A 10632-nucleotide genomic window follows, 5' to 3' on the forward strand; every position below is an offset into this window, starting at 1 on the left:
GAGGATCGTGGTGGTGCAAGTTTTCATTTGTATTAGTGGGTTTATCGAGGTATTCTTCATCATGACTGACAATAGATCTGCATCGCTGGATGATGTGATTGATGTTGGATTTAAACTGTAGAATATGTTTTTTTATAGCAACTGTGTACTGTTTACTCATTATTCATTCATGTATGTAGGTGCTTAGATATATGGGGGTGTAATGATATCACATACTGGACACACGAAAAGCTGAAGCTAGCGGCCATGTTGTTCAGTAATCATAGGTCAGCCATGACAGTCTTGCAGAACAGTTACACATTGCAGCAGTGATCTTACTCCTCCCTCCTTCTTTAATTCATGTTATACATAGGTTTACCTTTAGGTTTTATACTTCAAAAGAGCCGTTATCTCAACTCAGAGATATCAGAAACCAGCACTTAGGCCTGTGCAGAGCTGTAAACAGCTAATTGAGTCCTGGAAGGATGTCTGGTTCTGCTGTCCAGGCCTATCATAAAACTTAAAACTATGACTAAATCCATTAAAAATACATAGCATGCCATAAAAGGATACCCGGTACTAATAGGGATTGTAAAAGGCAATCAAGGACCTCTGCCCAATTCAAAACTTAACAATTCCACACACAATTCATAAACTCAGATGGGAACATGACACATTAATAATAAGTATATAGTTTAATGAGGAATGTCAGACTAAAGGAATCAAGGTCATAAATGAACACACTAGCACATTAGAAGGGAAGATAGCTGTCAGATATTCCCTGGGTGACAGGTCTGTCTAAGCTACCCTATGTTTAGTATCCATGGACATGAAATTCAATGCTGAACAATAATCTATTAGTTTCAAGAATGCAACTGGTGCATATTGGAAAATATGAACAGTGGTATAAAACTGTCTGTGACTGTAAGGGAGGTACATGATATTGTCATCAACCCAGGAAAACCCATGGACACTCCGTTTTATTGGCCAGGGGCATCTGTCAACACCCCATTATCCCAGAGAAAAAGGGAGATGCCAAGACAGTTGGGAGTTCTCCTTTACCATCAAAGCAGGAACATCTGTCAAGCTTGAGATTTGATAACACCTGGCTCATAAATTGAACTCTAAAAACACCCAGGACATTGATTGCAAGTATCCTTCCTCCTCAATTCTACATTATTTTTCTATTGCTGAATTATGTATCTATTTCTTTGAAATACCTTTATTCTGTAAATATTTTATTTACACCAACTTTGACCTCTTCATTATTAAAACCATATTTTGAAAATTGTTAGCCTTGTCCCCCAAGCTCCTAATGCAAGCTAAAAAAAGAACCTGTTTCCCACTACTGTATAGGATAAATCCTATGAACATACCTGTCTGTGGTGACAGTGTGTGCTACAGACGATTATCCTAAAATCATAATAGGCAATGCTAGAATTTTGAGCTTCCTCCTGATCGGTCCAAAAAAACAGGGGTGGTGGCAGTTAAAGGGTTTATTGCTTAATTTGTCCAGTGACAATCACTCTCAGGATGCTTGGCATGTTATTGGCATGTGGCCTGGTTCTGGTTCTGGGGGCACAGTTCCTTTTCTAGCTAACAATTTTTAATCTTTTTATTTGCATAAGGACCCCTCTTAATCCTTTAGTGACTGAGGGTAAAACAAATTTTAATGCCTGAACAGAATTTTGCAACTTTGATATGTGTTAGTAAAACTGTACATATAGTCACAACTACTTTGTGTATCCAGGTGGATATTATAGCTTGTTTTTTTTCAAGACGAATTGGACTTTCTTGTAGTGGTAAATGGTAGAGGATATCTCCCTATTTTCTTTTTATTATCAAAGGAAAACTGGCCCAAAATAGAAAAAAAACATTTTTTTCGCTATTCTAAATGTAGTTATATAAGCAGCAAATTTCTACCCTCTCTCATTGCACTCTCGCCATAAATGACAACTCCCTTGCAGGCTGCTGATTGTCAATAAACCACTCATCACTGATCACATATAATCATGACCATATATGGTAATTGACATCACCCAGAATCCCCTGGCCAATGTCATTTAGCAATTATATATATATATATATATATATATATATATATATATTTTTTTTTTTTTTTTAAATGTTACCTTCACTCTATGAACTGCATTAAAAGACCCACTTTTTGCTAAAAGTTATTTTTTAAAACATTTTTTTTAATGCTACATGTCCCTAATGACATTGCCCAGATACCCTTGCACTTTTGTTTCCAAAAGCTTGCAAATTGACCTTGAAAAAGGCCAGAAAAAAATACAAGATTTGGCTTTTATAGACTTCAATGGGATTAAGGGCCAGTTCACACCATGGAAACACAGTCCGGATGCGTTCCAGGATGCTTTTCTGCATGCATGTTTTTGATTCGTTCCAGTGCAGTTTTGATGCATTTTCTGTGCGGTTTTAATGCAGTCCAGTGCATTTTACCCCTCTTTATATAACCTTAAATAAGGACATGTGTGTTCCAGTTTGTTTTTGGTGCGTTTAGGTGCGTTCCAGTGCATTTTTGGAGCGTTTTATAGCGTTCCAGTACAGTCCAGTGCAGGAAAAATGCAGCATGTTCTACTTGTTTTTCTGGAACTGCAAGCACTGGTATGAACTATGCTATTAAAAACCATATAACATACTATCCATGCCTTTTTGATGCAGAAATAAAAAACACTGGACTGCATGTGGTGTGAACTGGGCCTTAGTCAAAATGTTTCAAGTGTTGGGTGAACCGAACTTTGCTTGGTTCTCTCTTAACTATTCCCAAGTTTCTTGTCACAAATGTATTTCATACTGGAAGTGTTTAGCTTTCTGGATGCTAATCAGAAGTTATTGCAGGCTTCCCACTTTTACGTCCAAATTCTAACTACATGCCTACAACCAAAATACTGTAGCTGTAGTTAGATGGCCCACTTGAATAAATTAGTTTCTTCACTTTATCTACAGTCAGGTCCATAAATATTATGACATTGACACAATTCTAATCTCTGTGGCTCTATACACCACCACAATAAATTTGTCATGAAACAAACAAGGTGTGCTTTAACTGCAGACTTTTAGCTTTAATTTAAGGGTATTTACATCCAAATCAGGTGAACGGTGTAGGAATTACAACAGTTTGTATATGTGCCTCCCACTTTTTAAGGGACCAAAAGTAATGGGACAATTGGCTGCTCAGCTGTTCCATGGTCAGGTGTGTGTTATTCCCTCATTATCTTATTTACAAGGAGCAGATAAAAGGTCCAGAGTTAATTTCAAGTGTGCTATTTGCATTTGTAATCTGTTGCTGTCAACTCTCAATATGAGATCCAAAGAGCTGTCACTATCAGTGAAGCAAGCCATCATTAGGCTGAAAAAACAAAACAAACCCATCAGAGAGATAGCAAAAAAATAGGTGTGGCCAAATCAACTGTTTGGAACATCCTTAAAAAGAAAGAATGCACCGGTGAGCTCAGCAACACCAAAAGACCCAGAAGACCACGAAAAACAACTGTAGTGGATGACCGAAGAATTCTTTCCCTGGTGAAGAAAACATCCTTCACAACAGTTGGCCAGATCAAGAACACTCTCCAGGAGGTAGGTGTATCTGTGTCAAAGTCAGCAATCAAGAGAAGACTTCACCAGAGTGAATACAGTGGGTTCACCACAAGATGTAAACCATTGGTGAGCCTCAAAAACAGAAAGGCCATATTAGAGTTTGCCAAACAACATCTAAAAAAGCCTTCACAGTTCTGGAACAACATTCTATGGACAGATGAGACCAAGATCAACTTGTACCAGAGTGATGGGAAGAGAAGAGTATGGAGAAGGAAAAGAACTGCTCATAATCCAAAACATACCACCTCATCAGTGAAGCATGGTGGTGGTAGTGTCATGGCGTGGGCATGTATGGCTGCCAATGGAACTGGTTCTCTTGTATTTATTGTTGATGTGACTGCTGACAAAAGCAGCAGGATGAATTCTGAAGTGTTTCGGCAATATTATCTGCTCATAGTCAGCCAAATGCTTCAGAACTCATTGGACGGCGCTTTACAGTGCAGGTGGACAATGACCCGAAGCATACTGCGAAAGCAACCAAAGAGCTTTTTAGGGGAAAGAAGTTGAATGTTATGCAATGGCCAAGTCAATCACCTGACCTGAATCCGATTGAGCATGCATTTCACTTGCTGAAGACAAAACTGAAGGAAAATGACTCAAGAACAAGCAGGAACTGAAGACAGTTGCAGTAGAGGCCTAGCAGAGCCTTACCAGGGATGAAACCCAGCTCTGGTGATGTCTATGTGTTCCAGACTTCGTGCTGTAATTGACTGCAAAGGACTTGCAACCAAGTATTAAAAAGTGAAAGTTTGATTTATGATTGTTAATCTGTCCCAAAACTTTTGGTCCCTTAAAAAGTGGGAGGCACATATACAAACTGTTGTAATTCCTACATAGTTCACCTGATTTGGATGTAAATACCCTCAAATTAAAGCTGAAAGTCTGCAGTCAAAGCACATCTTGTTTGTTTCATTTCAAATCCATTGTGGTGGTGTATAGAGACAAAAAGATTAGAATTGTGTCAATGTCCCAATATTTATGGCCCTGACTGTACATTATTTTCTTAGTTCTGACAGAGATAATACAAAAAATATATACATTTATGATTAAATGAATAGGAGATATTGTATTATTACCTTTACCCAGAAGACTCTGCAACCATTGGGACGTGTATTAGTGTGTTGCCAAGCTAGGTATTCATCAACACGGGCACGCTTCTGTAGATCAGATGGGTACCAGTAATCAGGAGTGTTATATTTCTGTACTAGGTAGCGCAATATTGCAGTACTAAAGGTAAAACAAAATAAGTTATCTTGCCTTTCTTTTTCTAAACAATGATTAACAATTAATAGAGAGCTATAGAATATTTTTTAACATTATTTATTTATTTTACCTCTCAACAAGTGTGAATTCTCCTTCTATTAGAACAGGCACTTTGTGCATAGGATTCACCTTCTTAAACTCGTCAGTGAGATGATCCCCTAGTGAGACATAATGTTATTTAGAGAACATGTAATTACAGTGGCTCAAATATACTAATAATGTACTTTAGGTGAAAAAAATACATACACTATATTGTCAAAAGTATTGGCCTTTACACGCACATGAACTTTAATGGCATCCCAGTCTTAGTCCATAGGGTTCAGTATTGAGTTGACCCACTCTTTGCAGCTATAACTGCTCAGACTCCTCTGGGAAGGCTGTCCAAAAGGTTTAGGAGAGTGTCTATTGAAATGTTTGACCATTCCTTCAGAAGCACATTTGTGAGGTTGGGCACTGATGTGGACAAGAAGGCCTGGCTCACAGTCCCCACTCTAATTCATCCCAAAGGTGTTCTATCGGGTTGAAGTCAGGACTCTGTGCAGGCCAGTCAAGTTTCTCCACCCCAGACTTGCTCATCCATGTCTTTATGGACCTTGCTTTGTGCACTGGTCCAAATCATTTGTGGAGGGGGAGTTATAGTGTGGGATTGTTTTTCAGGGGTTGGGCTTGGCCCCTTAGTTCCAGTGAAGGTAACTCTTAAGGTGTCAGCATATCAAGACATTTTGGACAAACTCATGCTCCCAACTTTGTGGGAACAGTTTGGGGATGGCCCCTTCCTGTTCCAACATGACTTCACTCCAGTGCACAAAGCAAGGTCTATAAAGACATGTATGAGTGAGTTTGGAGTGGAGGAACTTGACTGGCCTGCACAGAGTCCTCACCTCAACCCAATAGAACACCTTTGGGATGAATTAGAGCCTGTGATCCATGCCTTTTCATTCAACATCGGTGCATGACCTCACAAATGCGTTTCTGGAAGAATGGTCAAACATTCCCATAGACACACTCCTAAATCTTGTGAACAGCCTTCCCAGTTAAGTGAAAGCTGTTGTAGCTGCAAAGGGTGTGCCAACTCAATATTGAACCCTACGGACTAAGACTGGGATGCTGTTAAAGTTCAAGTGCGTGTATAAAAGCAGGCGTCCTAATACTTTTGACAATATATATATATATATATATATATATATATATATATATATATATATATATACACACACACACACACATACATACTGTATATACACTGAACATAGTTATAAATGCAACACCTTTGTTTTCGTCCCTATTTTTCATGAGCTGAACTCAAAGATCTAAGACTTTTTCTTAGTACACAAAAGGCCTATTTCTCTCAAAAATTGTTCACAAATCTGTCTAAATCTGTGTTAGTGAGCTCTTCTCCTCTGTCGAGATAATCCATCCACCTCCCAGGTGTGGCATCAAGATGCTGATTAGACAGCATGATTATTGCACAGATGTGCCTTAGGCAGGCCACAATAAATGCCAATATAAAATGTCCAGTTTACCTGTATTGCAGGGGGTCTGAAAACCAGTCAGTATCTGGTGTGATCACCATTTCCCTCAGGCAATGCAACACATCTCCTTCACATAGAGTTTATCAGGTTGTTGATTGTGGCTTGTGAAATGTTGGTCCACTTTTCTTCAATAGCTGTGCAAAGTTGCTGGATATTGACAGGACCTGGAACACGCTGTCGTGTACGCCGATCCAGAGCATCCCAAACATGCTCAATGGGTGACATATCCGGTGTGTATGCTGGCCATGCAAGAACTGGGATGTTTTCAGCTTCCATGAATTGTATACAGATCCTTGCAACATGGGGCCGTGCATTATCATGCTGCAACATGAGGTGATGGCCGTGGATGAATGGCACAATAATGGGCCTCAGGATCTCGTCACAGTATCTCTGCATTCAAAATGCCATCAATAAAATTAGTTTATTGTCCATACCATAGGCCTACCCATACAATAACCCCAGTGCCACCATGGGCCACTCGATCCACAACGTTAACATCAGCAAACCGCTCCCCCACACAACATCATAAATGCTGTCTGCCATCTGTCCTGAAAACCAGGATTCATCTCCAAAGTGCCAGATGCCATCAAATGTGAGCATTTGCCCACTCAAGCAGGTTACGACGACGAACTGCAGTCAGGTCGAGACCCCAATGAGGATGACGAGCAGACAGATGAGCTTCCCTGAGATGGTTTCTGACAGTTTGTAAAGAAATTCTTTGGTTATGCAAACTGATTGTTACAGCAGCTGTCCGGGTGGCTGGTCTCAGACGATCTTGGAGGCGAGGATGCTGGATGTGGAGGTCCTGGGCTGATGTGGTTACACGTGGTGTGCGGTTGTGGGGCCTCTTGGATGTACTGCCAAATTCTCTATAATGCCTTTGGAGACGGCTTATGGTAGAGAAATTAACATTCAATTCATGGGCAACAGCTCTGGTGGACATTCCTGCAGTCAGCATGCCAATTGCACGCTCCCTCCAAACTTGCGACATCTGTGGCATTGTGCTGTGTGATAAAACTGCACATTTTAAAGTGGCCTTTTATTGTGGCCAGCCTAAGGCACACCTGTGCAATAATCATGCTGTCTAATCAGCATCTTGATATGCCACACCTGTGAGGTGGATGGATTATCTCGGCAAAGGAGAAGTGCTCACTAACACAGATTTAGACAGATTTGTGAACAATATTTGAGAGAAACAGGCCTTTTGTGTACATAGAAAAAGTCTTAAATCTTTGAGTTCAGCTCATAAAAAATGGGGGCAAAAACAAAAGTGCTGCGTTTATATATATATATATATATATATATATACTATATATATATATATATATATATATATATATATACTGTATACACATCATAGGTTGGACTGGTGTCTTTTTCAACCGCACTATGTAACTATATATATATGTACAGTATATATATATATATATATATATATGAAGGCATTAGATCCTCTGTCAAGATTTTATTACTGTTTCTGTCATTAAGACAGACAACAAACAAAATTTTGATATTTCACAGTAGTAATAAATAAATAAAAATATACAATAATACATACAACATTTTTTTCTAAAGTAAATATGGCTGAGAACCTCTCAAGGTGTTATTGCTGCTTTTATCCTCACAGTAGAGATTTCATTGCTTTCTGATTGTTTGCCAGGACAGGGGCTAAAATCTTCTTAACCACTTGCCGACTGCCTAACGACTATTTACGTCGGCAGTCAGCCCCTCACAGGCAAAGCGACGTAGTACTATGTCGCTAGCCTGTGAGGTTCTAGGGAGCAAGCAAGCGCCGCTGGAGGCGCGCTCCCGCTCGCGGCCCCCCCCGCGCGAGTGACCGGCGGACCCGATGTCCGCCAGTCACTCGCGATCATCGGTTACACCGGGAGAAAGGCAGGCGGCTAATGTAAACAAAGCCGCCTGTCTTTCTCCCCTGTGTAACAGCAGAGATCATACGGTCCTTCTATGTAGGACCATAGATCTGTGCTGTTACACACACAGCCACATCCAATCACAGAAGGAAGCATACCCCTAGGGACACACTTAACCCCTCCTTCTCAAATAAAGTTAACCCCTTCCCTGCCAGTGTTATTTTTACAGTAACAGTGCATACGTATAGCACTGATTACTGTAGTAATGTCACTGGTAACCCCAAAAGTGTCAAAAATGTCAGTCAAGGGTCCGATCTGTCTGCCGCAATGTCGCAGTCCCGCAAAAAAAAATCGCAGATCGCCGCCATTACTAGTTTAAAAAAAAACAATAACAAATGACAAAAATCTTTCCCTTAGTTAGTAAACGCAATAACTTTTGCGCAAACCAATCAAAATACGCTTTTTGCGATTTTTTTTACCAAACATATGTAGCAGAAAACAAATTGGCCTAAAATGTTAAAAAAATTTTGATTTTTACATTTTTTTGGGGGGGGAATTTCATATACAAAAATGTGAAAAAATATTATTTTTGCAAAATTGTCGCTCTTTTTTTGTTTATAGCGCATGATCAAAAAATCGCACAGGTGATCAAATACCACCAAAAGAAAGCTCTGTTTGTGGGAAAAAAAGGACGTCAAATTAATTTGGGTACAGCATTGCACGGCCGCGCAATTGTCCGTTAAAGTCACGCAGTGCCGAATCGCAAAATAGGCCCTGGTCAGGAAGGGGGAAATATCTTCCGGGGCTTAAGTGGTTAAAGGTTCCTGAGATTGCAATACAAATGTAACAGAGGTTCTATATCTTCTCTAAACTAAACTAAACCAAAAAATATGTTTTGGATGGAGCTGGGCTTTAAAGAAAAAACGCTGCATTTCTTTTTTAACTCCCCAATATGATTGGATATTTGAAGTGATCATAATGCATAATAGGCAGTCCCATTCCTGTGACTATAATGCACTGAGCTTAACAGTAATTATTTGACATCACAAAAGCATACCTTAGATAAAGACTGTTTAGAAAATCAATAAAGGAGTGTCTAAATGTAAAGTACAAGATGAATATTCTTTAGCGTAGAAACATGGGAAAGGTTCTGCTAGCTGCTTACACAGCATTCTACTGGATGCTGCCCCCAGGTTAGTAATTAACCTGTTCCAACTCATATACAAGAAAAACACTCTCAGAAATATAGAGTCTACCTAGATGTAAAGTTCACAGTTACTGATGCAAGTGAAATACTGCAGGCATGCGAAAACAATACAGCTAAACTCTAAATTCTGCTCTGAGCTTCTGATCATTGCCATTTGTCTGATGTCATGCCCAAAGGCACCAGAAAAAGCAAAGAAGCTGACAGTCTTTTGTAATTGAGGGAGGCTTGTCATCAACTTGACAAATGTACAGTACAGACCCAGTAGATGTTTATATGGATTTTTCACAGTATTGTAATTCTTGAACACAGCTGGTACTGGATGAAGTTAGATTTTTTTTGTTTCGCTGGCAAAATGCCAAGCTTAACAGATAAGTAAGTATGCAATAGTAAATCACAAGTTCTCTAGTTACAATTCTTCCATTTCATTTGCTTTATCTGTCTGACGACAAGCAAGTGCAAGCAATGAAAAGTTTTTTTTTTTTTTAACCTCTAAAAAATACTTTAAGATTTACTTTAGATAAAATAGAAGTAGAGTTTTCTTTTGCAGTTTATAACAGATTTATAACATGTTTCATTCGTATGTGCTAAGACAATTCATCTGTTCTTTCTATTAGATGCTAGTTTCATTAAGCTTTAAAATACATGAATTCATGTTTGCATTAATAAGAAGAGCTGTTTCTATCAGTAGGTATGATAACAACCACATATTAAACCATCATGATCTTCATTTCTGACCTTTAAAAAGTTTCACCTCATGGTGCTTGAATGGGATGTTGTTGGCCTTAGCAAACAGATACACCGACCTGCATGGCTGGGACAGAAGATCCAAGTATAATTCCAATTCTGCCATTCTTATAACAGCTGTTGAGATCTGCTCTGCAGAACAGGGACACCTGCAATAGTTTATCTCTTTTTTTCGGATCACGCCTCTAAGAAATCCTGCCTATTACCACTCCCATTTTAAGGATATTCTTTCAACAGGATGTAAATGTAAATGCAAAAGCTTTTGCAAAAAAAAAAAAAAGATGTAGTTTCAGTGTATAGACAATCATTTTCACAGACCATTTTCCCTCTCTATATTGTTATAAATGAGTAATACATTTAGGTGAAACAAGGAACGTTTGCAGCATAAATTGGCCTATTTGATGTAACAATATAT

General features: G+C 39.1%; 1 protein-coding gene across 1 annotated transcript in view; it reads right to left on the minus strand.

Annotated features, from left to right (window-relative positions):
- LOC309559181 (glutathione S-transferase theta-1-like) overlaps positions 1-10378 on the minus strand; it is a 60384-nt gene extending 50006 nt beyond the window's left edge. The window contains exons 1-3 of the mRNA XM_082262367.1: positions 10209-10378; positions 4934-5021; positions 4677-4827 (exon numbers count right to left, since the gene is read on the minus strand). Of these exons, the coding sequence (XP_082118493.1) occupies positions 4677-4827; positions 4934-5021; positions 10209-10323 (354 nt within the window). The 5' untranslated portion in view covers positions 10324-10378. The remainder of the gene's footprint in view (positions 1-4676; positions 4828-4933; positions 5022-10208) is intronic.
- Positions 10379-10632: the final 254 nt, after the last annotated feature.

The sequence above is a fragment of the Pelophylax lessonae genome (genome assembly GCF_965119305.1).
Source record: "Pelophylax lessonae genome assembly, chromosome: 1".
In the NCBI taxonomy this organism is placed as follows: domain Eukaryota; kingdom Metazoa; phylum Chordata; class Amphibia; order Anura; family Ranidae; genus Pelophylax; species Pelophylax lessonae.